Source organism: Sciurus vulgaris (genome assembly GCF_902686455.1).
Source record: "Sciurus vulgaris genome assembly, chromosome: 7".
NCBI classification, from domain to species: Eukaryota; Metazoa; Chordata; class Mammalia; order Rodentia; family Sciuridae; genus Sciurus; species Sciurus vulgaris.
Window position 1 is genome coordinate 19733655 of NC_136467.1, and position 15897 is coordinate 19749551.

The window sequence follows — 15897 nt, forward strand, 5'->3', positions numbered from 1 at the left end:
CTTGTCATTGTGCTTGGTAAGAAGGGAATACAAAAATGTATCATGCATACACAGTCTTTCAGGAAATTAGGGTCTAAGAGAAAAGTCCAAAAATGTCTTCAAGAAATTCAAAGCCTCCTCAGAGAGAGTTCAAAGATGTGCAGGTGACATATGGTAACAGGTGGTCCAAAGATGGGGTGAGGTGGGATTAGGAGCATTCACACTGAGACCAATGACATGGCATTTACCAACATGTGGATAAACCATGCTGTCCCTCACTGTTGGCCTTCCTTGATTCACTGGAGATAAGGGATAACTGAGGCCCAAGGTAGGTTTCTTCTCAGGATCATGGGATCCTTTCTCCTTAGACAAAGAATCAAATGAAGATGGTAACACAAGTCTCAACTTCTCAGTATCAATAACACTTTCTCTTAACTGAGTGTTTTTGGAGCCTTTGGAAATAGGTGAACAGAAAAATGGAGAATTCAAGAAAACCGGAAAGAAATACTAGCAGAGTCCTATAATAAACGTAAAGGAAAGAACACACCAATCTATTTGTAATTTATGAGATCAATACAGATCATGTTTACATAAGTGAAATGGTTTTAAATATATATACAAATATATCTATATCTAAATCTATATCAATATGAAAGTATATATAAAGAGGTAGAGAATACCATTAACAATTTTACTATCTAAATTTTTATGGGAATATGACAATGTATTTCACTTCATTTAATCTCCACCTTTAACATCTATATTATAGATGAGGAAATCAAGTTCCAGAGATTTCCAGAGTCATATATATCAAGAAGTTAAGATAGAAATTGAATAAGGGTCTCCTATTGCTAGTTTAAAAATAAAGGACAGTGATAGGAATTCTGCGCGCGTGTGTGTGTGTGTGTGTGTGTGTGTGTGTGTATGATATTTTAAAGTTAGGTAGAACTTTTAATTATACCAATGCTTTCATTAGCAATACTGTCCACAGAATAATTCTAAATCTAGGAAACAATATAAATAATTGCAATTACAGAAAATCCCATCTGTTTCTGACATATGAGAACTGCATACAGAAGGTAGCTTCAAATTTTTGGCAACCTTGCACTGTAGACAGATGTGGTCCAAAAAATATGACTCAGTTTTATGAGCAGCTTCCTCTGGCCAAGAAGAACAGATAAACTTTGATGTGACAGAGCAAACAGTTTTCCTGCAATCCATTTGGTACCTGAAACCCTTGCCTGTTGAAATCTACCAGTCTCAATAACACTCTGACTTGATGTCTGCCTATGCTACAGATTCCTATTGAAATTTTTCTCCAAGTACTTATGTTTAAAATTCCTTTGCTTGTCTTGCATCAAAGGAGAAACTAGGAAAAGAAGGGGTGAGTGGGACTCAGTTGGGTCCAGGCCAGAACCACCATGAATGGCATGGACTGAGCTGGGTGGTCTTCGGGTAATTCTGGGTTAAGTGCTATGGGAACAATGATTTAGGGAAGGGTCTCAACCCTTTGTGGAGGTTGCACAGCTGCACTGACTTGACTCCATCATAATTCTTCTCCTTCATACCCAAAATGCATTTAGTCATCATGATCCTGACCTACCTTAAAGATGCTGTAGAAATGGCCCGAATGAGCCCTTTTTATTTTACTTAAAGGAGATGTTAAGGAAAACTTTTGGATGCTAGAGAGTGGTCTCTTATTGATAGTTCCAAGAGGATATTATCTCAGGACCACTACCAGAAAGAATTTCATTTCTACAAAGCATCTCAAAAGCTGGTATATTTGTTGGGTATGGATATCTTGGTTCAGAGTCACACTTGTTGGCCATATTCATCTGCAGAACATAATTTCATGATTTGTATTTTGTGTCAAAACACAACCTTGATTTTATCTTATTTTCTTTTATCCTTGTTCTTCAAAAAACATCACCTCATAAGTATCACAGTCAAGAAGTCTAAGGAGACAGCATGAGTAAGTGGAATATGTTATACATTGAATGGCATACTGGAGTAGAACAACAGCCATCAGGTAAAAAGGAGTGAAATATGAATAATGAATGTACTTTAGCTGACAAAAATGTATTGATATCACTTCATTAATTATAATACTAATGTAACATGTTAACAGTGGGGAAAACCAGTCACAGGATATATAAGAACTCTTTTCTCTCTTCACCACTTTTCTGTAAATCTTTAAAATTATTCTAAAATAAAAAGTTTGCTTAAAGAAAATCAAGGCGCATATTAGGTACCTTATGTTATACCATAGCTAACTTCCTGGAATTCTTATGTCCTTTTCATTCAACAGCAATAACAAAAAGTTATATTTCTGGAATTTTGTAGATTCTTGTCTTAAGTAAATTTTGGAAATCAGATGTTAAATCATGTACGAAGTACATACATACATGTATATATAAAATTTTGGTTAATAAACTGGTATCTTGGACAGTTTTTTCATGATGTCATTAGCTAATATGGGCTATGCTAAATAACCAGGACTGCTACATAGTACCCACATTCAGTATTTCGATTCAATTGTTACTTGTTATTATTATTTATTCATAGTACTTGCTAAAAAATGTAATAATAGATATATCCCAGAAAACAATATAACTTTTGTTTATATTTTTTCTTTTCAATAAACTCAATTCTAATAGTTCTGTGTCCACTCTTATTGTATTTGCATCTCTTTAGAAACAGGACTCTCATTTAGATTATACTACATTTGTTCTTACTTTCAAACTGCACAAGTCACCTAAGACGTAGCTGTAGTGGTTTAAAATGAGAAAATATAAGTTTTATAATAATAATTTTAAAATAAAAATAATGTTAACTTCAAGAAAAGGCACTGTGACGCAGGACATAAACAAGAAGTAACAGATGATAAAATTTCAAAAGCTGAGAAAATATTCAGCTTTAAAGATAATAAAAAATAAAAAAAATTAAAATGAGGCACTAATTTTCACAGATTATTTTAGCAATTTAAAAACATATCGTCCCTAACAGCAATGTTCAAAGAACCCCTGGACAATGTTGTGAAAGAACTTGAAGCAAAGAACAGGGAATTCTTAGCCATTTGCTCCATGACAATGTCCCTCAATTTCTGAATACACACAGACTTGGAGAACTGTCGCTTAAGACAGCATGGTACAGCCAGGCTGAGCTTATCTTATTGTTCAACTGTGATGTAAATAAATCACCTACAGATGGAGGAAAGGAGAATCTGAGATGTTCAGCACCTTTTGCACCATGTCATAAGAATCTGTATATCCTTGTTATTTTGAAAAACCTGCCTCTGCTGTAGCAGAGTGATACTGGTCTCTTATGCCCCTTGTGGAAAAGGAAACTCTATTACTGCTCATCAGTGCCAATCATCTTAGGTTAAACCTGGAAAGTGGGACAGGTCCAGAGAGAGAGGGTCATGATGTCAGGCTGTGTGTGAACCCTTTCCTTTCTGTCTCTCTGAGGAGACAGAAAACTCTAGTTCTTAAACACAGTAGATTTCACTACTGGAAGTATAGAAACTCTAATAAAGGTATTTTGTTGGTAAGTCCTTCTGACAAATATCTCTCTGATTGGAGTTCTGAATTTTGCATTTGCTGCACTAAACAATTAATTAAATGGACCATAAGTAAAGAAGGAAATTTCTCTTCATCTTTGGCAAAAAATGATGACAGTAATTCTACCTGTTAAAACTTTACTTAAGTTCAATATTCTAAAAAGTCTAACCATATATTATACAGACATAAGTCTTGCCATCTCTTGATTAAAAGGCAGTACTAATTGCGGTTTAATCATTTGATAAATTGAATCACTGTTTCTAAATATGAGGTGACGCTCCCTGTGATAGATAGTTCCCATCTTCACTGATGTCTTGCTTGAGCATGGAATGTGTATTGGTCAATGACATTTAAATGGAAGTGACATAAATTTTAGCAGAAGGTTTAAACCCAGTCAGTGCACAGCGGCCATGCTCAGGTTTCCTTTACCACAATTATCAGGTAGCATAGAAGACACAGAAGGGGTTTTTAACGAACACATACTGAAAATGTAGCATGAGTAAGAAATAATTATTTATGTTATAAGACATTATATTAAGGGTCATTTGTTTTGTGGTATATACTAACCTATCCTGACTAGTACAGAAATTGGTACCTGAAAGTAGGTGCAAGCTAAACCAACCAGCAATGAAACATAAAATAAGAAACATGTAGAAAAAGGAAGCAGATGGCAAGGAAACTGCATTTAGGGTCTAAAAGGACACACATCCATTATTATACAGTGATAAAATGCTAATATTTTCACCTGCCATAACTAGAAAGGCAGACATTTCATTAAATGAGCCTGCATGTTCAGGCAAAGAGTTGGGAAAATTAAATGTTCAGAGATGAAAATTAAATTGATTCTCATTTCCAACTGTTAAAGACCAAAATGGAAAGGTTTCTGCTCTACAAAAAAAAAAAAAAGAAGAAGAAGAAGAAAATTCAGATTCCTGGCACGAACCAAGAAAAGACTCATATTCTTTTGTTAAAATCTTGGAAAGAATTAGTTTGGCACCCATAAATCTTTCAGATGAAGAAAATGGCTATAAAAGAAGAGACTAAGACCGTGGTTTTTCTCTTAGAAGTCTGTTAAGCTCAATGCAACTAAAATTAAGTCCTGAGGGAGAGGCTTGTCTAAATAAGAATTGTAGGCATGGATATTGGCACATGTTGTGACTAATCAACTAAGAGTTTTGCTAGGAAAGTTAAAAAAAACTAGCAGACTAGACTAAAAGTGACTATGACTACTGGAAATTTAAAATACTCCTTGGGCCCCCAACTTTTAGGACAAGGAAGCAGAGTATAAGGGTCACTTGATCCCCAAAGAATCAGTCCTCATCGCCCCATCAGAAAAGGCCAAGGAGAGGATGAGAAAGAAGTGACCTTCCTGAGATTGAACGCAAATGGGCACGTGTCCTCAACTTCATGGATGGTTTAACTTTCACAGAAACACAATGAAAATGACCTTTCACCTTTGTTCCTGAAGGCTTATGTCTTATACTTTCAGCAGCAGTTAACAGGGGCAGGACTGTAGCAGGAGAGTTAGGGAGGATAATCCCTTGTTCTGTCTAGACATTTAGTGTGGTAGAAAAAATAACGAATAAAGGTCCCACAAAGATGACCACATCCAAGTTCCTGAACTTGCAGCTAAATTAGGTTACATGGCAAAAGAGGCTTTGAGATATGATTAATCTTCCCTTGAGATGGTGAGGTTATCCTTGATCCTCAAGGTGAACACAATTTTATCATGAGTCCTTAAAAGTAGAGAACCTTCCCTGGCCATGATCAGAAGAATGTGTGATAGAGGAAGAAAGGTCAGACTGATGTGGTATTCCTGGGTTGGAATACGAAGGGACAGGACCATGATCCAAGGAATGTGGGTGCCTGTAGAAGTTAGAAAAAGTATAGAAGCAGATTCTCTCCTAAGTCCTTCATAGAAGACTGCAGGCCTCTGATGCTCTTCATTAGACCCTCATCAGACTTCTAGCCTACAGAACTGTAACATGATAAATGTGTGTTGTTTAAGCTACTGAGTTTATAGTAATTTATTACAGCAGCAATAGAAAATTAATGCAATTAATTACCCAATCCAGGTATAGAGAAATATAGTGTTTGGCCATGACTCACTGGTTTCAGAGTGCAAATACTTTAAAGTAAAACAAGCTTACCAATAAAAAATAAAGCAAACCTAAGAGATTTATTGAGCACCAAGAATTACTAAACTCTCATCAGCTGCTTCTTATGCCATATCCAGAGCCAAAACATTAGCAAGATCCCAATTTGGACAGTGATAGATGATTCCAAATTTGGATTTTTTTAAAGTGCTAAATGGCTCATAAATTTTAAGTATAAATTTTTTTCTGTCCTTAAAATAAACGTTTGGACTTGCTCCAAGGATTCTGATTCAATTGGTGTGTTGTGGGACCCAGACTGGTATAGAGAAGTACTTTTTAAAAAGCTTTCCTGATGATTTTGATAAGCCAGGCTTTAGAACTATGCATTAAAGAACAAAATTCTTATTCAGATTTGGGGCTATTAATTTAGCCAAAAGGATCTAATAATAGTATTAAACTGATTGATACATTAAATACAGATTTATTTTGGGCAAGTTTGTATGGATTCCTGGCATTTCTAACAGATTTTAAATGCTAGTCACCAAGTAAGTCTTGTGGATGCCCACAAAACCTTTAAGGGTTTATGTTGTAACTATGTTGCATACCAACCAGTGACAGTCTAGAGAAAGACTAGTTACTAAATAAGTAAAGAGGTCACATCAACGTGTGACATGACATTGACTTAAACCCAGGCGATTATAACATATTCAAGATTATGATAAGAGCTCCTTGGTGTGGTTTTAACAGATAGCCCCTGGATGTGAAGTATGGCTCCCAGTACATTATTGTGATCTAGAGACACAGGAACTACATTGTTAGTGTTATTGGTGGATTGAGTATATAGCGTCATGCCCCACCCATCAGAGCACAGAAGGAGTAAGCCACCATACCCAGCAGCCATAGATTTTAAGCATTAGAAATGCCAACTCTCGAATTCGTTCAGAAGACAGACTGGACCATATGAGGTAGCATTCAATTTTATAAATATGCAAATTATTTAATAAGAAGAATTGTGATTTATTTTAAGGAGATCTATTAATGGATTAGACAAAATTCTAATAATAATTCTGGTATATGAACCTTCAGCTAATCTCTAGATAATGGTTTGCAGACATGATAAGAATGTACATCTATCCAATAATATATAACTATAAATTAAAGAATAGAAAATTAAAAGATAAGTGACTATGCACTGTAGTGAGTGTTAGATGACTCAAATAACTTTCCTTTTTATACTTCAAGTCTGTATAGGCTTGTTACTATACAGTGCTTTGGAAACATAACCAAGATGTACATAAAGCAAAAGAACAAAGGCCTGGAGATATAGTTCAGTAGTAGAGCATTTACTTGCCTAACATGTGTGAGGCCCTGGGTTCCAACCCCAGTACAGAAAAAAGATAAAAGAAAAAACAAAGAAGGAAAAACTCATGCCATGCATCAACTTTTATGATTTTGGGTGATAAAACATGTACATATTTCTCTAAGTCCTTCTAATATTAAAAATGACATGGAATAAAGAACTATTCAAAAAGGCTAGTGAGTACTTGCCTGTTTTTTTGTGAAAACCAGTCCTCCCTATCTTGGGTGGCAAATACATAGGAATCACCAAGTGAGCTGCAGCCTTGGCTCATTCCATAAGGGTAAATCAATTTCCAGCTGTTGTAGCGAGGATATTCAACAAATTACTCAAAACACTAACTTGTGAATTAGAGCCAAATAACCAAAGAAACAATCAAACTTGCATTTATGAAGTTAGAAAAGTAGAACACAGCTTGAAGCAGTGTTGAGAAATAGAACTGCCTACAATAACAGAAATCCACATCTGTGCAATTCCACATGGTAGCTACTAGCTACAGATAGCTATTGAACTGTAGCTTGGAAGACTGAGGAAATGAAAGATTACTTTCATTTAATCTTTGTTAATTTAAATTTAAATATGAATAGATACATGTGACTAGTGGCTACATCTGATAGCACCAATCAAAAGTGTTAATAAGAAACAGGGAGACCTTCATTGAGCTTATTGTATGAGTATTCACAAAGCATCATATATATGTGATAGCAATATTTGCCTAGGAAATTATAATGCCCAGATATAACTCAAGGTAGGATCACTTTTATTCTTCCAAGTACACTCTGAAACAATGTTCCATAAAGCGACTTAGACCAGCACTGTACAAGGACATAGCCTACTTGGTTCTTGAGGGTGTTGGGTCAGCTATGACTGTGCTCCAATTTTCAGTACTTCCCCTATGCACACAAGAATTCCTAAGTAAAATAGTTTCACTATCTTGAGTGGGGACTCTAAACTCTTCTTAATTACTGAATCTATGGAAATGTTTGGTTTGTTCCATAAGATCTGGGATGTAATATTGTACCATTCCTCTTGGAAAGGGAAAAGACTGAGCATTCTAGCATTGGGATAAGAAATTATGTTCCTTCATTTAATTAAGAAACCATTGTTCCATATAAGGGTCTTGGACTGCAAGGCTGTGGAGAACTTGTATTAGTAATCTACCACCAGAACAAGACTACATAACAAACCACCCTTAAGGTTTAGTGCTAAATAACAAGAATTTGCTTAGTTCATGCATCTAGGTGTCACCTGGGAAGGTCTGCTGTTCTTAGTTGGGCATGACTCATTTCATCTGGGCTCACTCATGCGTCAGTAGTCAGGTAATAGATTGGCTGGGGACTGGCTGATCTAGAACACCCTCAAACTAGAGGTCATTCTCTTTCTGATCCATGTTATTTCCATCTTCTAAAGGTTAACTCAGGTTTTTTCATATTGCCCAGAGAGGGTTTCAAGAAAGAGAATGGGAGTAGGTCAAACCTCTGGGGCCCTAGACTTGAATGCACTATAAGGTCAGTTGAGATCTTAGAAGTAGAGAACAAAATTTTATCTCTTGATAAGGGGAGACCCAAAGATATATTTCAAAGAGCATAGGCGTAGGGAGGGTTAAATGTGGCATTTTCCACAAACCTCAATTAATAGTGTCAACTTCCTGGCAAGGATAAATTATATTCCTCAGGAGTGCATATTGGCATTTGAGCCAAACTTCCAAAGTGGGGAAAAATAAGTCATTACACTAGGACCCAATGGGCTGAAGTAAATTGCAATCTATCTCAATTAATAAACCATCTCAGTCTGGATCAAGCTGTAATGAACATCTCTTATCTGGTCTTACATGATAGGTTAATTCAAAGTGTAATGTCCATAAAAATTGGAAAACTAATAAGGCAAAGTAATTAATATAATCAGTATCTGTCTAACAATTGTGAATGGTTTTCTCCAAGTTACTAAAATAAGATTCCCCTTGCTTGAAAGTTTTGAAATTATATCTTCCCAGATATATTATTCTGTTTTCTGTTGCTATGACAGAATACTACAAACTGTGTCAACTGTAAACAATAGAAGTTTATTTGCATCGTGGTTCTGGAGACTGGGAAGTTCTAGATCTGGGGCTCCCTCGGGGGATCATCCTTCATGCTGCCTCATCCCCTGGTATAAGGTAGAAGGACAAGCAGGACCAAGAGACAGAGAGAACGGGGTCCAAACTTAAGTTAATTTGGGGGGAGTCTATCCCTGTGATAATAGCATTAATTCATTCACAAAGACTCTTAAAAGTCCTAATCACCTCTTATGAGTCCAATCTCCTAATACCATCACAATAGCAATTAAATTTCAACATGAATTTTAGAGGGGACATTCCCACCACAGTGCCAGACTATCTTACTAGTCATGAGCTGTTGGTGAGCATTACATACATCAGCCAAATCCTTTCATTATGTCTTGGACAATGACCAAATACAATATGCTAGCTGTAAAAAGCATTGTGCCCATCTGCTTCCAGTTGGTACAAAGCAAAAGGATAGAAAACAAAATTTGGTTGCAAATTCAGTAGGTTGTGAAAAATAGCTGGTAAGGACATAGTGAACCCAACAAACTTATATAGTTAATATATACTAGCCACAGCAAATATTAACATTGCCATAGTACAAGACAATTGCAATACATGCTTTTTAAGGAAACCCAAACTTATAATGCTCTTAGACCAATAATTACATATTTAGGAATACATTAAAAGGGAACAATCTCAAAATAGTACCAACAACCATGAAAACCATGCCATATTTGTTGTTTCTTAATAAGGAAAATTGGAAGTGTCCTAAATGCTTTATCAACAATATGAGAATTGCTAAGTAATTATAGTTTTTCATTGGCTAGAACATTGTAAGAGTATTAAAATTGTGGTTATAAAGCCATGCAGCAACTTCAAAAATATGTGAAGTATAATCCTAAGGAAAAAATAAGATAGAATTACATGCACACTATCATTACAACTATGCAAACAAATGGAAAAAATGCAGAGTTTCATGCAGTGTTAGTAGGAGTTGCCTTTTGGAACTCTTTATTTTCAAAAGCCTTAGAAATGTTTATATCTTTGATTGAACTTCTGGTAACTTAATACAACTTCCGGAAATATAACTTAAGAAAATTACATAAAATGAAAAAGAAAGGTTTAGAAAGGAAAAATTTTTACCACAAGCCAAAGCACCTTTCTTTAAATTTGTGAAGAACTCAAAACAACCAAATGTATAGGAAGAATGAAATGGTTAAATAAATTGTTATCTCAATGGATATACTGGCACATGCTTGTAATCCCAGTGACTCAAAAGGCTGAGGCAGGAGGATCACATGTTTGAGACCAGCCCAGGAACTTAGTGAGCCCTAAAGAGCTTACCTGTCTCAAAATAAGTAATATAAAGGTCTAGGGGTGTATCTCAGTAGTAGAGCACCCTCAGATTCAATTCCCAGTACCAAAAAATTAAGTAAAAATAAGTTGTATCTTATCTGTATGCAGAATGTTATGTAGTCATTATGAATGAGTTTAATGACAAAGAGGAATTCATAACTTTATAAGATAAAAGCAATATTCACTTTTTAAAAAGCAATATGTAAAATATTAACTATATGACTTAAAACTGTGTAGAGAAAAATGAAAATATACCAAAAACTTAAGAGTGACTAATGGTGGTTAGATAAGAGAAAAATTTTTAAAGCTCTTCTTGTTTCTTATGCATTTCTATGTTTATAAGTTGCCTAAAATGAGCATCATAAGCAGTATTAATTTGAAAATTAAAAAAAATTACAAAAACCTAAAAGTAAAGAAAATACAAGTAAATATCAGTATGGACATTTACTGTGTAAGGGTGACCAACTAAGGGTTCTATGCTTATGTGTCTAGTTTCTACATCATCTAATGTAGTTATGTGTTAAACATACTTTCAAAACCCACAGTTTTTATGAGATAATCTATGCTAGACTTTTCTTTCTGGTAAGATATGATTCTGTTACTAATATTTTACATTTATGTAAGTGCAGAAGGCTTCGCACATCCATGGGTTTTGCTCTTGCAGACTCAAATGGTTGTGAACTGAAAATACATATTTTTAATTATCTATACTGAACATGTACATATATTTTTTCCTAGTCACCGTCCTCTAAACAATGCAATATATCAGCTATTTATGTAGAATTTGCATTACATTAAGTATTCAAAGTAACCTAGAGATTTTATTTAAAGTATACTGGAGGATGTGTGTATGTTATATACAAATATTATTCCACCTTATATAAGGGACATGAGCATCCTTGAAATTGGGTATCTGAGTGCCCCATAACAAATGTCATAGATACCAAGGGATGACTGACTTACAGATTGCAAAGTACTTCACTGGTATCATTTCCTTGCAAAGTAATTCCTTGCCAGTATTTCATTCAATTCTCACAGCATTTGTGTGAGGTAGATATTGTTACCACGTTGTAAAAACTGAGTCTCAGAAGTCAAGTGAGGTCATTCAAGTTATATGACAAATTCATAACTGAAAAGTGTTGGTCTCAGTTCTTGTGCGTCCCAACATTATACTCTATCAGCTTCTGAGGAATCTTTATAATGATTCTCATCAGGAACAATAAGCCTTACGCCCTTGCAAACATGATACAAATCCCTTAAGCATTAAATCACTTACTGAAGGAGTGACTGATTTGCTTGTATCTACTCTTTTCACTGTCTTCACAATTATCGCATCTTTCAAAGTTAGTCTTTGATGTTTCAGTTAGTGCTTTCCCAACACATCTCCAATCCCTTGATAAATTCAACTAATTAAACAGTGATGTGGACTTTGCATGAAGCACTTTTTAATTAGCTATGGTGATTCCCAAATTACTCAGCCTTGACTCAGGACTCTTAATATTCAAACTGGCAATTTAGTGCATGTAAACTCTTTATTTAAATAGTGACATCTGAGATTAAGCTCAACAAAGGTTTCTATGGAAACTAACAGGAATATCAAAACTTTCCAAAACACCAGAAGTGTAAAAATGAATGACAGAAACAGTAGTAGTGGATACTCTGAAAGATTAATTTCACTTCCTTTCACTAATTTTCCTAAATGCGCCTGCATATCCATCACAAAACTATGGAATTCATTTGCTATGCAAGAATTCCAACTAAATAAGAAAAATATAGGAAGTGAAATTTCATGTAGTTTATCAACAATATGGAAGCCAATTTCATAGAAACACAGAGGTTAAAGCTGAAAAGCAGTGTAAGTTTACATGAATGAATGAACACAGATAAAACTGCCAAAGAAAAAATTTTAGAATTTCTGCAGCAGAAAAAAAAAAATCAATATGTTTTGTGAATTCATTCCAAATAGAAAGTTAAATAAGACTTCTGCCTTCCTTTGAACTAAGAACACAGGGAAACATTTTTTAAACTCGACACCAGCATGAAATGCAAACATAAATATGTTTATGAAATGTTGCAATTGCTCTTAAAAATAGCTATGAGATTCAAGCACGATGTAAGAACAATTCATGAGTTTGCAAGTTGTTAATCCCTGCTGTGAATGTTAACCAAACTCCAGCTTCAACCTTGACATTTACATGTGCTGTGACAATTGAAAACCCAAAGTATTAGTGTACATGGCTGCAGAGTTCTAATTTTTGTTATGAGAGCAGCTCAGGTCATAAAACATTTCCTAAAACTCCTTACATAAAGACATCCAAGCACCTTCACCAGGTAGTGTACTGATTTTTACTCATAAAATGCAATAGCAAAGTGACATAGAGCACCAAACAATCTTGAATTAACTTGTCCAAAACCAACCTCTTGTTCTTCCCCCAGCCTGCTCTTCCCTAAGTGTTGAAGTCTCAAGGAGAATGTCAACTCTCCAGTTGCTCAGGTCAGTCATTCTTAACAATTCTGTCAGCAAATCCCCTCAGCTCTTCTTCAAAATAAACTCAGCATTGAATGTCTGTCTCCATCTTCTTGCTACTACTCTGATGCAATCCCCCACGTCACTTTCATTATCACAGTGACCTCTTCACTACTCCCTGACCACGGGTGCCTCCTCCTCCTGTCAACGCTTCTGTATCCCCTGGCTCCAGCAAACTGATCTCTTAACTGTTCTCCTAAACCAGACATGTTGGTCCTCTTTTCATATGCTGTTCCCTCTGCTTGAGAAACCCTTCCCTAATGCTATGATCACTCATCCTCTCATCTCCTGCAGGTTTAAACCATTTTCTGAGTGAGGCTTTCTCTGTTCATGTTTTTAAGGTTGTAATCCTTCCGTACCATTGCTCCCTAATCCCTTGCTTATTTTCTCCATAGTTCTTCTGATTAAGTAAATGAGTATCTACTTTCCTTAAATTATTTCTGTTGTTGTTGTTTATTGTCTATTTTCCTGCACTGCATTGTAAGGTCCTAGGATAAAGCCTGACACATAGTAAACTAAATATTTGTTTAATGTTGAATGAAAGAAATCTGTCTGGTCTGCAAAATAATGGTCCTTAACTTTTCTTAAAAAAAAAAAAAAAAAAAAAAAAAAACTCCCTACATTTGTAAGGTGATATAAATTAACTGATAATTAACTAACCAAGAATTGACTGAGCTTCCAGAGACTAATATTGTACAGGTTTCTATGAGGGACACAAGAGCTCTCTCTGCACAGATACTATAGTTTACAAAAGAAAACATTTCTTAGGAAGCAATTAGAGAACAATGCCTCACACAGGCTATACAGGAGACGTGGATTCTCATTCCATTGTTACCAATAACTATATACACCTAGGGTAACTATTGCCCCATCCATCCTCAACATCTTAAATTTTGCTGATAAGGAGACTATCCTAGATGCTTTTATTTTTTCTTGGTCCATTGGAATTCTTAGCTTCTGTGGATCTAGTCAGAGAAAGGAGAAGGGATAGAAATGCATACTTGGCAAAGATAGGTTGGAGGTTTAGCACCAATCTTCCCTTCTTCCTGCCTCTGAGTTGGATTATGTTTCTAAACCTCCTTAGAGGCCACCTGAGTATTGTCTAAAAACCTTTATTGAAAATAGATTCACACCAGGAAATTTCCCAGAGACCTTGATCAAACTTCATGAAGTCTGATAAATATTGATGCATTTACATATATAGCTGTTCTAAAGAATTTTCTAACATCAAAAGGTAGACATTATTGAATATAGAAACGGTTTATGTAATTAGTATTATACTTACCCTGTTTTGTACAAACCCCTTGTCTCTTGTTATATATCTATTTCATGAGTGAGATGTGATCTGTTTGAATTTGCCCAAAGAGATAATAATTTCTTATTGGTCCAGAGTCACTGATTATTCCCATCTCTGTCCCTTTTCCTTCTGTATGTGGTGTTCTATTATGAGATGTGGTATGAACAAATGGATTCCTGACATTTCTAAATATTATCTGCTCAGCTGAGATAGGAAATAAATGTCACATCTCTGTTGTGCCGGACAAATAAGGTCATGGTAGGCTTCACTATCCATCATCAGGGGTAGATCATCATGCTATGCTACCAACCCAGTATGGATGACTGGCTTTGAATGGCACTATGACAGCCCATAGACATCCATGTCTATTGCACAGACAATAGTGAAAAGGGACAGGGACAGCAATGTATGTCCCTATGCAGTAAAGATAATGCTTATAAAAGTTAAGTGTTAAGAAGTCTGGGCTAAGGTATTTCTGTGGAAAAGCAGCGTCCTGTAGAGTTCGCCAAGCCCCTGTACACCTTGGAATAATGTGCTGCTCTTTCCTGGCGAGGCATGAGTGAGCGGTGCCTGGGAAATACTGTCCAATCAGGAACCATCATTCTGGTGGGCAGACGAAACTACAATTTCCTGCACCTACGTCCATAAACACCATGTTGGTGGTAGATGATGATATGGATAGTAAAGCAAGTCACAAAGAGAAGAAAGGACCAAACCAGTGTTGCTCCCTGATCTCTGTGGCTAGTATCTCCTAAGTACACATGCAATAAAATCTTCCCTCCGGCTCGAATACTAGATATCTGATTTCTCAGTTAGATTTTCATTTTCTTAGGCTAAATTTTCTTATCACTTGCTCTCTGATAGATCAAAGCAGTCTTCCCAGAATACAGGAACAAGGATTCCTGGGGGATACACAAGCTTAGTGGTTCTAGCTATTTTAGGCAGTTGATAGCACTTTTGTCTATGGATCTCCAACACCAGCACTTTCTATTCTCATTCCACAGCCTGTACTGGAACTGCAGGAGATGACCAAAGCTCTGTATTACTATTTTGTGAACACAAGTTACCTGTGCAGATTCTTTTAAAGTTGGGGTTTTCCAGAAGATGTCCCGGTAGGCGGCACTGGAACCGATGTTGCCAGAACTCAGGGAACCAAGGATTCCTTGTATTCGTGTCCAGCCTCAGTTTCAGGAAATAATCATCAAATGACCTGACCTCTGGAGACTGCAGCTTTATTGTGATTCCCCCGTTGGCTTCCACCTCATAACCTTCGATGACTTCATCTCTGTCTGCCCATCCATCACTAAAAAATGCAGGGATTGGGGTGGGGAGAGAGAAAGACAAACGTCTCACAAATAGAGTTATATATGAATGAAGCAATCCATAAAAGGCTAAAGTCTATTTTAAGCCAGCATTACTGCCCATCAATGATTCTCTTTTTGGTAGAAAGGTATAAAAATAAACTATCCTATTAATTTTTTCTTCACAGTACTGAAGTTATGATGAAGATGATGGTAGAAACAATTACAACAGCAAAAGTTCCTTGAGCATTCACTAGTCATCAGATTTTGGGCTCTTCATTCTATTGAGATGGAAGATATTCAGCAACTAGCTGAGGTCTTCCTGGATCCAGGCAATCTGGGTTCCATGTCCAGGACTACTTACCACTAAATCACAGAGC

At 35.9% G+C, this 15897-nt stretch overlaps 1 protein-coding gene across 6 annotated transcripts in view; it reads right to left on the minus strand.

The window, feature by feature from the left end:
- Positions 1-15897, minus strand: part of GRM1 (glutamate metabotropic receptor 1) — a 394312-nt gene that overhangs the window by 92985 nt on the left and 285430 nt on the right. For all 6 annotated transcript variants that reach the window (XM_079146824.1, XM_079146825.1, XM_079146823.1 and 3 more), the window contains one exon: positions 15284-15519. In XM_079146824.1, coding sequence (XP_079002950.1) covers positions 15284-15519 — 236 coding nt within the window. The remainder of the gene's footprint in view (positions 1-15283; positions 15520-15897) is intronic.